The 15,386-nt window shown below is 38.0% G+C and overlaps 1 protein-coding gene across 3 annotated transcripts in view; it reads right to left on the bottom strand.

The window, feature by feature from the left end:
* The window catches only part of GABRA1 (gamma-aminobutyric acid type A receptor subunit alpha1), a 41,323-nt gene extending 26,407 nt beyond the window's left edge, over positions 1-14,916 (bottom strand). The window contains exons 1-3 of one of the 3 annotated variants that reach the window (XM_064387379.1): positions 14,584-14,916; positions 12,228-12,315; positions 8,454-8,566 (exon numbers count right to left, since the gene is read on the bottom strand). In XM_064387379.1, coding sequence (XP_064243449.1) covers positions 8,454-8,566; positions 12,228-12,301 — 187 coding nt within the window. In that variant the 5' untranslated portion in view covers positions 12,302-12,315; positions 14,584-14,916. The other 2 variants (XM_064387381.1, XM_064387382.1) reach the window with 2 other exon arrangements.
* Between the last annotated feature and the right edge of the window lie 470 nt (positions 14,917-15,386).

The following is a 15,386-nucleotide window of genomic DNA, read 5'->3' as shown; positions in this document are numbered from 1 at the left end:
CTTTGGTAGACGTTTCAAATATGGACAAGTGATAACTTTTCTGAAATTACTTTCAAAAATAAATAAATTGAGCAATCTGGAATATTAAAAGTAATCCTAAAGAAAGCACTATAGTACATGTACAGTAAGCAGACATGCAGCAGACAAAAATTTTCCTAAGACTAAGAAATGTATGTGTAGCTATTTGTACACTGTTATTTAAATATTGCAAAATAATTAATGAACTCCCACTAATTTAATACAACCATCTGATTTCAAAAGGCTTTGCACTGTTTATATACAATTTGTTCCATCTGACAAGAAAATTCAGACTGAAGGGAAGTAAAAAAAAGACTCAGGATTAAGCAGCCAGTTACAATATACATTTCTGTATCTGTGAAAAAGTTTTAATGAGAATCAGTGCTCCACAATGCAGGTCTTTCATTCAAAAAAAAGGTCTGCAACTTCTAAAGATATAAAAATGGAAACAGTTTCCTATAAATATCTACTTATAAAATATATATAAATTTTTCCTATAAATATCTAAGATACAATAAAATATGTCCTTTTGTGAGACAGCAAAAATCAAAAAGTAATATTAGATTTGGTTCTATATGGTCTAGGAATGATTCTAGCTGGTCTAGGAATGCAGTTGATGAACCATATTCTGTTAATAAATTAATGCAAAAATCGGGTGGTATCAAAAGTAATCTTCGGGACTCATTAAAATGGTGACATTTCCAATATATTTTTCAAAATTAAGGAAAGTAAAATACTGTGATATGGCTGAACTGCTTAATATTATTTTTATTCTTTATATCTGTGACTGAGACATGTACAAAATACAGTGACTATTGAGAAAAGTACTGGATAGGTGAAATTTCCTCCTTAGGTGTTCATAGTTGAATTAATATGTGACCTCATAGTTATTTACAAACTTTTCAATTGACTTAAATTTCAGTATTTCCTTGATATCTAATTGTCTCTGGACTTAAAGAAGCTTGTGGTGAGAATTTGACTTTCTGGAACTGAAAGAGGCATATGGTTGCTCAGAAATTACTTGGCTTGGGAGGAAATGATTCTGTCCTTCAGCCCATCACTGTCACAGAAGTACAAGAGGCTGTGGTTGTGTAGGAAACAGAGGGCAGGAAAAGGACAGGGAGGTTCCACAGGCTCCAGTAAAACACTGCTGAATTCACTCCAGCTACACAATCACCTTTCCTTAAGATGAGAAACTGATACCATCCTGAAATCTATCAGATTTTACACAGTGAAAAGTGAATCTCAAATGGCTTTTAAAGATCTTTCATCCTTGCTCCTCATCCCTCTTGTTCTCTTTTCTCTGAGGCACTTTGGGAGAGAGAAGATTCTAGAAGCTCTTCAAACACAGAAGGATGGTGAGTCCCTTAAGAGTCCCAACTCAGAGCAAGGTTCTATTTAATATAATTGAGCTGGCTTGTCTGCACAAACACAGAATATGCTCTTTAAATCAGCAGCAAATATCATGTTGTGCTATCCCCAATTCTGGCTTTGGGAGACGTGTAGTCAGGGAAGAGAGGCTGAGGCTTAAGGAAACCACTTGAGGACACAAAATGGAAACTTAAGACTTTTGCACTAAGAAGGACGATTTCCAAGGGAGTGAAAAAATAAGTGATATTTTTATTTATGTATAATGTTGAAAATAATTTAAGTGGCACATAAATCACATGAAAATTAGAAAATTCACATTGTGAACTCAGAAGAGATTGTTATTTTCACACTGATTACACTTTTGCAGTGCACCTAATCCCCTCAAAGGCAGATAAACCAATGTACAGACCGCCAATCAATTTTTTTTTCTTTGGTGTGTGCCTCACTTTCAAGACCAATGAAAAAGTGTGTATCAAAACAGACAGATTACTCGCTCTAAAGCCATATGGAAGTTTTGAATTTTTTTGTTTACTGTTTCACTAATTAGATGATTCAACTGTGCTTAGTTAAGTGTTTCAGAAGTTGTGAGTCACCCCTGCACAGGACATGTGTTTACTAATACAGTTGAGCTATATATATTTAGAATCAAGGTTACCCGTGTTCAATTTGCATCTTGATTACCATGGGAAGGCTTAAATTGTGCTTCAAATGCTCAGGATGCTTTTTTCAGGAACCACAAATCCTGAGCAGTATTCAAAACCTTCACAATATCCCTGAGAACTGGAGAAAAGTCTTAATCATTGACCAAATCAGGCTCAGGTCAGGAGCTGACTGGATTGCTGAAAAGAAATCCAGATGCTCTAAAGATGCGTAACTGTGTCTCTTGACTGTGACATCTATCTCATGAACCAGGAGCAAGTCATGTAGGCATATCTGTAGAACATGTAACAATTTCACTAAAAAACCCTAAGGAAATTAATAATGACTTACTGGTTTGACTATAAGGCAATCACAGGGTCCAGGTAGTTACTGAGCAGCAAAAAAGCAGCTGAGCACCACACACAGACACTGTGGAACACAGCTTTGGGCAACTGATCCAGGTACAGCTATGAAAGCACCAGTCAACCTCAACTACTGTAATTTTACTGTTTACAAATACTGTGTTTTCCTAATGATGCTAGACTAGCGTAAACTCCAAATTAGTAACAATAAATATTTTGATTTAAACTCCCAGGGATCTCATTATTGCTAGAATTGTGACTGGATTATAAATTGAGAACAAAATAAGAAATACAGATTTATTTTAACAGCAGGAAATAAGCCTATTTATCAGGAGAGACCATACATGAAATATTTCCCTTTATGATCTGCCAGTATTTCAGCACAAGGTTTATTTGAATTGCACATTTTGGTGGTTTAAGTTAATTCTATTTTTTGGTAATGCACTTGTTGTTCCTGCATGTCTCCTGTCTGTCTGTGCTATAATTATTAATATGGAGGAGACATTTCCTCTGGCTTTGAATGAAAGGAACTGTGATACCTGTACAGTGTACACTTAGACTAATCAGCCCAGCTGTGTCCTGTGAGGTATTTTGGTTGAAGAACCACAACAAATGCATTCACAGGACTTTTGTGCTGCTGCATTAGTAAGAGCAGAGATCAAAAGGGAGAAGAGTGAGCTGTCCTGTGACCAGCCACTGCAGTCTGTGTGAGATTACTGGGACCTGCATGTGCCAATTAACAGCTCAAAGCTGCTCACATCCTACCTATCTCCCCACGTTTGTATTAAATCTATTTTCCTAGGATTTTCTAAGGCTTTTTACAATTGTCTTTACATTAATCTGGTGCCTACAGAATGGAAAAAAGATCAAAATCAGCCCCATCAGTTTTACAAATTTAAGTGTAACGTCTGGTCCTTCTTTACTTGCAGAACAATGTGTAGGGGTGAGGTCTTTTCATTTATAGCAGAATCATTTAAGTGTGACTTTTTATTATGCATACAAACACAACCCTTATTTTCCCTAAACTTTATATTAGCACAGATATGTTAAAATCCAACAATTTCCACTGGGACTTCAATAACCAAGAGGAAATGTATATGTTTATACATAAATGTTCTCATACAACTAAAACTTAAAATCTAATTCATATAATATTGTGAGGTTCATTTCCCCAACCCTTCCACTGCCTGGAAGTAATGAATTGCCTGAGCTTGACTGATGTTCCACTTAAGGACAGTCCCACTCAATCTTGATAAACATCACACAGGAGACATCAACAAATACTTTTTACTGACAGCATAAAATTAGTATAATTCTGTTCAATAGTCATGTTGATAATCTACTTGGGGTGATCTACTGAGCATTCAACACAACAGTAAAACCAAATTTAATTCAGGAAGATTCTGATCTGTCAAATCAAGCCCACTATTGTTTGTTCTGTATTAACCTTTCTACTACAAAATCCCTTTCAAAGGGATAACCTACATTTACCTTTATTCTGATTTAAAAGGTACCGGAACATGTGGTATCCTTTAGTTTTAGGGAGATGAGATGAAAATGGTGAAGGTCTTAGAAAATCTGTAGTTGCCCCTGAGTTCATGTTAATGAATCTCATCACCAAATAAACCTGCCCTAAGCAAGTCTTCCCTGTCTCCACTGTGGTGCTTCAAACCTGCTGTGGGATCATCTCTATGCCCCACATGAAGACAATCCTGAACTAAAGGGAATGGCATTTCACTCCTCAATTTACCTGAGGAACTTATTTTTTCCACCCTTTTTCATTGTTGTTCAATTTTTTTAACTCTAACTCTAGATACAGTGCATTACTAGGAGAGATCACTACACACTGAAGTGAATTTTGTTTCTTATTTCTGTTTGATCCTTTGGTTTTTTAAGGACTGTCTATTTGAATAGAGATCAGCATCTTTATTATTTAGGCCATTTTTGATCACCTCTAGTTCTACAGCCCAGGTAGTTTCCACGGAAAATTATGCCATTACCTCAATGACTTCCCTTGTTTTTTTTTCCCCTAATGTCTGACATGATTTCCTCTTCTCAGCTTCAATATGTTACTCTCTGCAAATCCTCCTCCTTGCTTTTTGTAAATGATTATCCTCTCATAGAGTCAATAGGTGTCCTCTAGTATCATTCGCAACCTTTTTATATTCATTTTGGAAGTTCTATTTTCCATACATAAATAACTAAATGTAACTATTTGTTCATGTTTATGGATGGGTACAACAGATGCTGTTTCCTAGCAGTGCCTGCCTAAATGACTAAGCCCACATATGAAGGAGGCAAAACAAGTAAATAACATAATTTATATCAATAATTATTGATAAGAAGTGCAAATGTGCTAATGTATAACATGGTGTTGCATGCTATTTTAAAAAATAATCAGATTAATTTTATCAACTATGCCATTTTTTGAACAACAAGCATATTCAATCACTATAATTTTTCCCTGTGGGTCATCAACTCCACTGTATAATATTCTGGTTAATGAGAAATAATTCTTTCTTTCTTTCCCCTTGTTTAATGGCAAACTGCTCAGAGGTTCTCATTTAACTTCAGATATGGGCTTCTTGGGTTATCTGATGATAATTTCCATTCCCATACTCTTTATGGAGCAGATATGACTTTTAGTTTTCCTTTTGAAGTAACACCCCAAAATAAGATGCAAAAAAAGGCAAGGGCAGAGTTAATTGTAATCTAGTACTTATTCTAGGCATGCTTAAAGAGTGATTCAAAATTCAACACCTCTAAATTTTTCGTTATCTTAATGCTTCACCTTTTACCCTGTCTTTCTCATGAATACACAGAATATCTCTACAATGAATCTTTGTAATGAGATTTCTCCAGAAGGTTGTTCCTGGCTTCATGGTGCCTCACTGGCTGCACCAGAGCACTTCTACCAAACAGTAAAACTATTCACCATGCTAACAGGATGTTTGCAAACTTGGGATTGAAAAATATCATGGTGTTTATTTCAAAAAGGATGAATTTACTTCTCTAAATAAGTAAAGCCAAGATCAAGATCAAACAAACCCCTTTCACAATTTTTAAAGATAGCTTTTCATCACTGAATTCTTCATACATACACATAATGGCAAAGAAGGAAATACAAATAACCTTACTGAAGGAACTATCATCTACTTTTTATTCCATAGGTGAGAAAGAGAGAAATTGGTCTCTTTTCTGTTTCTGTTCATGCACACAATTCAGTTTCTGTAGGTGTACAGATTTGAAAACCTGCACTACAGGAGGAGAGGTCGTACTGGGATAACCAGAGTTTTCTGCAATACGCCCTTTTCTGTAAGACAAAGTAAATGCACCAGGCATTGTTTTACCTCAGCTGCTGCTTCTCAGAAGGTATAGAAAGAATATTATAGACAGTTTTGGATGATTGGAAGAGTGCTATAGTGCACTTAGTCATACACAGATGTACACTGTGCCTAACAGCATGAAATTTATCAACATAACTTATAAGGAGGGTCTCTGGCCTCTTAAATTCTCCAATAGCTACATCACAGCTAAAATGGAAGGAATGAGTTTTAGAGCTAATTCTATATATCTAAAAATATTGTAACATTGGTGGATTTCTTAACTTTTGCTTCAGAGGGGGTAAAAATTGTGAACTGATCAAAATATTTAACAAGAAGCCATAATTGATGTTGGGGAAAAAAATGAAACCACTGCTTTTCCACACATTTTAAAATTTGCAGTATCAAATCCTGCTATGATGGAAGGCTACTGAACTTCCAACTCCAAAACCCATGCTATATTTTATATATTGATTTAGATTTGTCACTGGATATTTTTATGCATGGAACATTTCAGAATACATTTCCCCACTGTACCGAGAATCTAACTTAGCTGTCAAAATTGAGTCATCCTGAGGTGCTTCACTCAGATTTAGATACCTTAGGAAGACGGTTTTGAAGATGTGAATTTCCAAATTCCTGAGCACACCCTTTATTATAAGTTGCTACCAGGACTGAAAACATCAGCCTGGGTATTTGTCCCTAGTTTTTGAAATCTGTATCTTTTCAATAATGCCTCATGCAATACTTAAAAGAGTATATCTGATTCTTGCTATACTTGATTTCAAATATTAATTTACTGCTCACAATTTAATTAGATGTGGGATTTTTTTTAAAGCCATGGTACTCTTGTTTCTAGTGTTCAAAGCTGACAAACATAAGGAGAAATTTGCTGAACTGACACCATGAAAATATAGTATCCTGTGCAGGAGCAAAATTGGAAGTTCAAGGTTCTTGGTTACAGGCAGGAACAGGCAACACAATTCAAAACAGGAAGGATGCAAAGATTATTTAAATTTCTCGAACCTTTAGTTAGAGAAACTACTCCAATCCTCCCCTCCACCCCATATTTTCCATCACTCATTGTTGCTTTCAAAAGCCATACAGATTGCCATTTAACTTTGTGAAGAGATTAATTTCCTTTCTGTCAGGAGTAAATTTCAACTGGACCAGATGATTCTTTCATGAGACACCTTTAAAGTCTGCATTCAGAAACATATATATGAAGACACAGACGTAGGAGTTGATACTGATATGCTTAGTTCTCTGCATTGCAATCCAGAGAGTGAGAGAAAATCCTTTCCCTGCTTCTCCCTGTTTCCCCTTCTAGTATCTTTTAAAAAAAATCATAATAGCTATAAAACCCATACAAGAAATCATCATATGCTCAGATTTTTCTTGTAGACATGTACCAGACTCAGTTTACAGAGTCTCATTTATTTATTGCCTTCTGTGCTTTATTTACTGTGATAGAGTAGCTGACTGAACTCTACAGTTCCATTAAACAAAGAATAAAGGAACATTTATCTACCCTAGGTCAAGGGTTCACAAGAAAGCAGGCAATAATACTGGTAGATAAAAGTAAAAAATTACTCTTATTTTGTTGTCTATTACCTGACATTGCACAAAAAGATTTATAGACCAAGACATTTTTAAATGTGTTAATTAATACTTTTTAATCAGAATTTTATCTTTAGCCATTCCTCAAAATCAGTGAAGTCAATTTATTGAAGAGCCTGGCTCATAATTCAAGAGCAGCTGCAGGATGGTAGCCTCCAACCACAGAATAACCTTACACTTAATTACCTTCCATTTCATACACAGGAGATGATAGAAGAATTCCTAATGTAATACCCCCTAATATTGCAGTTCCTCTGAGAGTGAGTATAGGAAATCAGTCTGAACTGTATTTTGTGGGGTGGGTTACTCTCTTTTATTTTATCTGAAGAGTCCAAAAGAAAAAAAGAAAAAGGATGTCTGAAAGAAGTAAAGCCAACCTTTCCATGCACTGGAAAAAGGTTTGTGCTTGTCCATTTAGAATCTCCATGTTTGTGAACAGTAAGATTTTAAGACCCAGTTTTGGGACCATGTCACAGTAGAACAAATCAAACAGCAAACACAGAGATGTTGATGAAGACCAGGTTTTGTAACAATGTTTTTATAAAGACATAATTGCTATATGGTTTCACGCCTTTCTATGGATTCAGCACCAAGAGCAGAAGAAGAAAGACATTTTTATCAAAGTGTGAAGAAAAAAATGTTGAAGAAACAAATCCTTACATATCTAAGTAGAAAAAATTATCTTAAAAATTTCTCTGAGACAATCTACTAGGATAGATTGATATTTTCACTTTTAAAAAAACAAATCTTCATGAAAATAGTCATAGATATATGAGTGCTATTTAGGCCTCATTCATCAACTTGTCATTTGTCAGGTCACAGGTTGTATTATTTTACCTTCTATTATTTATATATTCAAAGTTTCATTACACATTCAGAGGTCTTCTTGAATTGTGAACCATTTTCTTCTTCTTTTGGGTATAAGTGTGAGAAAACCAAGTATGCAAAAGACAGGGAAGGCATGGCTTTTTGGAAAAAAAGAGCTACATATCAGCATAAATGTAAGTGTATATAGATATATATATACAGAATTAAAACAAGAATATTATGGAAAAAATGATAAATGTTTAAACTGACTTTTTATCTAGCATGTAACAATGAAAATCATAATACAACACACCTCCCAGTCCTGGCCTCAAGCGGTTGTCGTAGCCATCCAGAAGACGATCCAATATTCTGGTGAACACTGTGGTGTTGTCTTTAAGTTCATCTTGTGATGAGGTTTGTCCATAGCTGAAACACACAACAGTTAACACTAAAAACAGTAATCCACCAATAACCTGAGAAAACAGTAATTCCAAAATCCGTTTTATCTCACTCATACTGGTTTATGGTCACATAACCTCTTCTGTATAACAAGATTGTAGTGCTTTGTAGAGTTTTTGCATGTTTATATTTTCTCCTTCAATTGTAATATGTTAAAATCATAAAAAAATCAGTGCCTCTCCATAAATGGTGAGCAAGTAGAATGCCAGTTCCTTAATGTTTCTCTCATTACTCCTTAATGTTTATAATGTGCTAATATGTGTTTTCCTCAGGAAAATGTTCATTTGTCAACAAAGAGTAATGTGTTTAATTCATAATAGCTATATTTATTTAATTCGTAATAGCTATAAACGGTTTGCATACAAAGCAATAATACAATAATTTAGAACACTGACACGTACTGACAAAAATAGATATCTATTCTTTTTAAATACAGTAGTAGATTGAGTGTACATTTTCATAGATTAAGATGTAATTTTGCTTTATTTCTCATTTTCCTGTAGCAGTTAGATTTGGAGAAATATCTCCATCTTTGCCTTTGAAATACGTAACAAAACCATCTGTTGATATGAAAATCTCTTGTGTCTATAAAGCTTCCTTATAGATCCCTGTGTATATCTCTAACTCAGTCAAAGGTCCTGAAATTTTACTTGAAGAAGGATAAAATTAAAGCTCTTTGAACTCAGCTACCAAAATCTTACTTCCATCAATACAAATCAGAATGAAATCCTTAGGCTTAATGGTTTCTGTCTGCTGTAGATGACACCAGAATCAACCTTTTTCTTAAATCTGAGACCTTTACCTAATACCCTGTCACAGATGATTCCCTTAATCATAGATTACACTTGTCTTAAATCCTAACCCAGCAGCGGTTTTTCATTCAGTGCTGGGAAGACTTCCATTACAAACACGTGGAGTCATCAGGGATAAAAGCAAAAGTGCTGCTTTCCAAAACACCATTTTGTTGCACACATTGCTACTGATCTGGGGAAACAGTGCAGCACCAGACACTTCCTTAGGATCAGGTCTGGTGACAGAAGTGACTCTTCCACTGGTCAGTCTGTTCTCCGTTTGGGGTACCTGGCTCTTGGTGCCCTGCCAGCCCTTCCTGCTCTAACCACCAAAGACCCTCTCAGGAGGAATATGATACAGAAAAGGATCAGGTTCTGTTAAAATACCTATTAAATGCTCTTTCTGTGAGCTGCATCAGTCAGACACCCTTTGTGTATCCCATGCTTGTGTTCCACTTGGATCAAATACAGAGGGGAGGAGGAAGGATACCCTGTACACAGGTACCCTGCAAGTTTATTTTGCAGCACAGGTTTGAGTATTTAACACTACAAATTTATATCAGTTTCAGGACTAACATCCACAGAAGTTTTAATAATTTTTGGTTTATTTCCATAGGGTGGGATATTTTAATGCATATAAATCATTATTTCTAATTAAATAATACCAAACAGTTTTTTAAAAATAGTATGAATTTCTTCTAACAATACCATACAACTTCATTTAATAAAAAAATGGGTTGATTTATATTTATTGATCATGTCTACAACTGAATTTTAAGTCACAGACAATATTTTTTATGCTTCCTCTATGTAATCAAATAACAAGTTCTCCTGCTATCTCTAGCAAGCATTTTATCTTTTAAAGGCTCTTTCCTCACACACCTTCCCCAGAATTTCAACACACGACCTTTAGTAGATTAAATTTTATAGTAACACTCATTGTCAGGAAAAAAGCTGCTCTTCATACATATCTCAAGGATAGCAGAAGGTCATCAGTATTAAGGTGGAAAAAGGATAGAAAACCACTTCAGAAAGGTTAATGATAAATAAATGAGTATGTTTGTGAGGAGGCATCGGGAAGATGGGCTGGAGGCAGTGCAGTTGTGCCCCACTCCCATGTGGAAGTCCCATTTGGCAGTGCCCTCACCTGCTCTTCCCACCATCTTAGCCAAGGTAAGAAGCACCATGAGGTTTAACTGACATGGGCACAACGGGAACATTCTGAGCATCTGTGCATATATGGAGTGAACTGCAACTCCAGAGGAATTGTGATTTTTCATTCAAAACACACATATTAAAATAGTCCTATTGCAGGGCTTTTTCATGACAACAAGAGTGACATGGGAAGACCTGTCTTCTTGTATTAGACACTTTATCTAATTTATCAGTTGTTTTTTATCACAAAGCATTACCAGCACTCCAGAGGGCAAGTAAGGCAACTGACAATGACAAAATGGCTTTAAATCCAAATCTACTTCATGTAAGGTGTGTACATTTTGAAGAAAAAATTACTGCATGCAATTGTGTTTTCACATTAAACCCGAGTCTCATAAAAAACTGTGCACGGACTCCATCTACAGGTCATTATATTCCTGACACACCACTGGATTTTTAAACTCTGGTCCAATGTGCTTTAATTCTCACGTTAACAATGCACATGCACCCATTACAGCTACAATAAATACATGTTCATAGATATATGTGCAAATATCCATAGAATAAAGATGTTTTCACAAAATTCTCTAGCCAGATCAGATGAAGCGCTTCAGGAATACTTCAAATCTTAATATATTATAAAAAATAAAAGGTTTTTTTTCCTAAAAGAGTCTTTGATAAAGTAGCTGTTATATGAATCACCCACTCGTTTGTTTTTTTAAGGAAATGCTTGTGCAGATGAACCTTTCCCATTACCACTCCACACAAATTTATAATCTTCAAGGCAGTCAGAAAATAAGTTCCTCTAGAACTGTGAATGCATAAGAAGACACTGTGGAGATCAAGACACAAATAGATCTTTTAGAAATCACTATTGACAATGAAAATATTCTACTGTTTTCTGGTCATTAGGTAACATCATTGACAAGCACATTAATGTTTTTAATAATACAAAAATACATCTGAGAGTCTTCTTAAATGTCTTCACTGAATTCTGAATTGCAGGCAGCACTTCAAACATACTCCAAACTGCTTTATAGTCTATAGTTAAGATACTAGTTGTTTGATGAGGTGTTGTATGATTACAAATTATTCTTAATGTTATTTTTAGATTATGATTTCAACAAATATTCCACAACTACTCAGTGCAGAATGGTGTTTCAAACATAACTGTAATGGTCTTTGAGCTTACAAATTCTTCTTCATGCAAGCAGTCTCCCTTCAGCAGGAAGGTCTACCTCAGGTTTTCAATACAACTACTAAGTTAGCACACAGTCCTGGCAAAGAAGTTAAATTATGCCTCTGCTTGCAGGCAAAATAAAGTTATGGAAAGTACTTAAATTAGATTCAAAATAACCCTTTATTATACTTTTTCCCCCTCTGAAGAAACTTGTACTTCTGAGTAGTCATTATATAAGAATAGGAAAAAAATGCACAGGTGTTTAAGAGGTAGATTAGTTTCAATTTGTTTCAGAAAGCTTTTGCTTATTCTCTTCACCATATTGAACAAAAAAGTTTCATGCAAACAAATTGTAGTTTTCTTTTAAACTTCACTTAGATGTAGGTGGGACTTGAAAAGGGATTAACTTCCCCCAATACACTTAGTGGTAGTGCAGCCCATGCAGTATTTGTTTTATGGTGCTACGTTAAATATGTTGGTGCATTAAAAAATATCTCCCCACCTTCTTTCAGTCAGTGCATTCAGGAGGAGGCTCCAGGCCCAGAGGCAGTCACAAAGCACCAGGAATCTCTTCATGGTGGACCCTGGAACTAGAAGGAAAATAACCATTAACATCCCCCACATTAAAACAGGTATTAGGGGAAAAATTCTGACATTGGAAACTCCTGCAGAATAATCTGATGTCAGGCAGTGACCTCACAACAGTAGAGCTGATGCCATTCTGAATAAGGGTGTATGGCCTTGGCTGCTCTCCTGGTTACCTTTTACTTTTAGACCTACAGACCAAGGATAGAGTTTATTTCTTGCTAAGGGTGTATTCTTTATGCATTACTCTTGAACTTTATCAAAAACAATTGCAAGTAAGAGCTGCTGTCCCCAAACTCTGTGACAATTCTTACTCAATTTCTCCCTGGGTTGAAAATGTGTCAAGGCACCTCCATTGCATTTCCAGATAACCAAGTGTAATTGCCTTTTTTTGTTTGACTTGAACCATCCCAAGTCCTTCCAAATGTCTGGGAAGGTGTCAGAATGTGGTAGTGTGACTGAGGAGAGTGGTGCTTTCCTCACAACCACTGCTCTGCTTTGATGTGATGGAAGCAACTTTCTTCTAGAGATAAAACAATCCTCCTCTTCCCTGAAATACAGCATCAGAAGAGGACTAAAATGATCAGATTCTAACTCTATGATCTGCTGCTACATAGGCACACTTCAGGGCTAAAGGGCACAATTCATAATGAAACCATGTGCTGACAACCTGCACACTATCTCCTAAATCCCTACCAGTCTCTGAATTCTGCATTTGCAGCCTTCTCCTCCTCTCCAAACATCTCCTGTGCTCTCTGCTTCACTGAGTTACTCTCAGTTTACCTTTGAGTAAAAAGTAACACAACTCAGAAAGTTTCTCCTGCTTTCTAATAAACTATAAAATACAAAGTTAGCTGATATTTGTGGCATCAGTGCTGCAGATTAAACTAATTGCCCAGGAGAGGTTTCAGGTCCCTTTACATACCAATTCAAAGTGTGCTGGAATAGAGTCGATTTTTAGGATTCATTACATAAATAAGGTTAACAAATACGAAGCCTCTGCTTTCCCCCAGCAGTGAATTGGAGGGGTTTTTATGTGCCTGAGAAAATGGAGCACTGTACACAGAAATGTAATTGTAGCTTTAAATAAAGCTCCCCCAATTCACTGCACACTCTCAGGGACAATTTAAATCAATAAAATAACGTTACAAAGCGGTATGTAAGCAATGAGATATAATTAATGCATTTATAGCCAAATGATCAGCAGATATGGGGTTGGATATGGGATGGATTAGATGGGGCTGAGCTAATCTAACTGGATAGGAAGGAGCTGGCTGTGGCAGGAAAGTGTGGTAAAGATCTTCAGGGACGACACTGCATCCTAACTTGCCCTGTAATCAGCCCTTTTACAAAGGGAAAGACAACATCTGTGGCTTCAGAAATCACCTTCTCCCGGTCCTGCCAACTTCTGCCTTTGCAAAAGGCTCATCGAGATGAAGAATGGAAAGTGAATTATTCTGAACTATTTTGATCTGTTGAGCTCCACGCTCGCTCCCCTTCTCCCAACACCACCCCCTGCTTGATAAACCCATCCAGGCACAATAAATCCCGAAGAAGGAAAGTTTCTTGCTGCTGGAAAAAGCAAATGTTAATTAAGGCTGTGAATGAGCATTAGAGCCCGGCAGCCCCCGGCCTCCCCTACCCGCACCGCCTGAGAAACCAGCGCCGGTTCTCCCATTCAAAATGGGAGCAAGAGCCACGCTTCTGGGAGCGTTTCAGCAGCGCCCACTGGAAGAAAAAAAAAAAAAAAAAAGGGAGGGGGGGTACTGCTAAAAGCAAAATCGGGGGTAAAAGAGGGGCATTGGGATGCATTTTGACTCACTGTGAGATATTTGCTCCTCTCGGAGGCTTAAATCGAGACTTGTTTTCCTCCCGGCATTTCAACTTTGCATCCCCCGGCCCGGAGCATCCACCCCTCCCACCGCGCCCGCGGGAGGGAAAAACCCAAACCCAAAACCCTTCTGCGAGGGACCGGCGGAAATCAGTCCGCGCTAAAAAAATAAATAAATAAGATAATTGACAATGCCCATCGATCGCTGCGGATTTTCAAGCTGGAGGGATAGAGGGAAAAAAAAAAAATCACCCCGATCCGGCGGTACCTGCGGACAGAGAGGAGAGGAGCCGCCCGCGCCTGGACGCGGTGCCCGCAGCCGGGAGCGCCCGGAGGGGCGCGGGCGTGTGTCCGTGTGTGTCCGTGTGTCCCCGCGTGTGTCCGTGCGTGCCCGCGTGTGCCCGGGGTGCGAGCCAGCAGCCGCCCTTAGCGGAGCGCTTACCGGAGCCCTGGGGCGCGGGTCCGCGGCGCCGCTGCCCGGCGCTGCCCTGCCGGTGCCCGCCCGCCGGCGCGGAGGCTGCGCGGCTCCGGCTCCGCCGCTCACTCCGCCTCGGCCATCGCCGCCGCTGCTCCGCTCCTCCGGGCTCGGCACCCAAATTTCTCTTCCCAATATTCCGACCGCCGCTATACAACAAAAGCTTTCTCTTTACCAAGACAGTAGTAATACGTCCCAGGGTAAACCGGATGTGAAATAGGCTGTGACTTCATGCCAGAGAGATTTTATTTTAGAAAGGAAGGTGGTACCAAGCTCTCATCTAGAGACCAATCCGCCCATTTTTTATATGCAGCACAATTTAACTTCCAGTGCTCTCGCCCTAATCCCTTTCTCTCTGGCTGCAGACTCAAATCCTTCTACAATCTGCAGCATTATTATTACTGGGGGGGAGGCTGCGCGACCGGGGGAGGTTGCGCTGAACATCTTTAGACACTCGCAGTTTACAAAACAGTCTATTTTAAGGGTCGTGCATTAAAAATATAACCGATCTGCGTTAGCGTTCAACCTTTGATCGAATATTTAGTCTCGGCGTAAATATGAATGAAGGCTGGCCAGGGGTGTAGAGGATGCAGCACTGAGCGCGTGTGCCTATAGACTGTATGTACCTATAGGGACCAGGCGGCAGAGCACGGTGTAAGCAGACGGGGACAGAGATGCTGTGCAATACTAATTAAACGCAGGTAACACGCATTTTGGGCGAGCCCCGTAGGAGATCAGCAGCCGGAGCAGGCGCCGCTCCCTCAGTCCCA

The sequence above is a fragment of the Passer domesticus genome, chromosome 13, assembly GCF_036417665.1.
Source record: "Passer domesticus isolate bPasDom1 chromosome 13, bPasDom1.hap1, whole genome shotgun sequence".
Lineage (NCBI taxonomy): Eukaryota > Metazoa > Chordata > Aves > Passeriformes > Passeridae > Passer > Passer domesticus.
The sequence above is the reverse complement of the archived record's forward strand: the minus strand, read 5'-3'. Positions and strand labels throughout refer to the sequence as shown.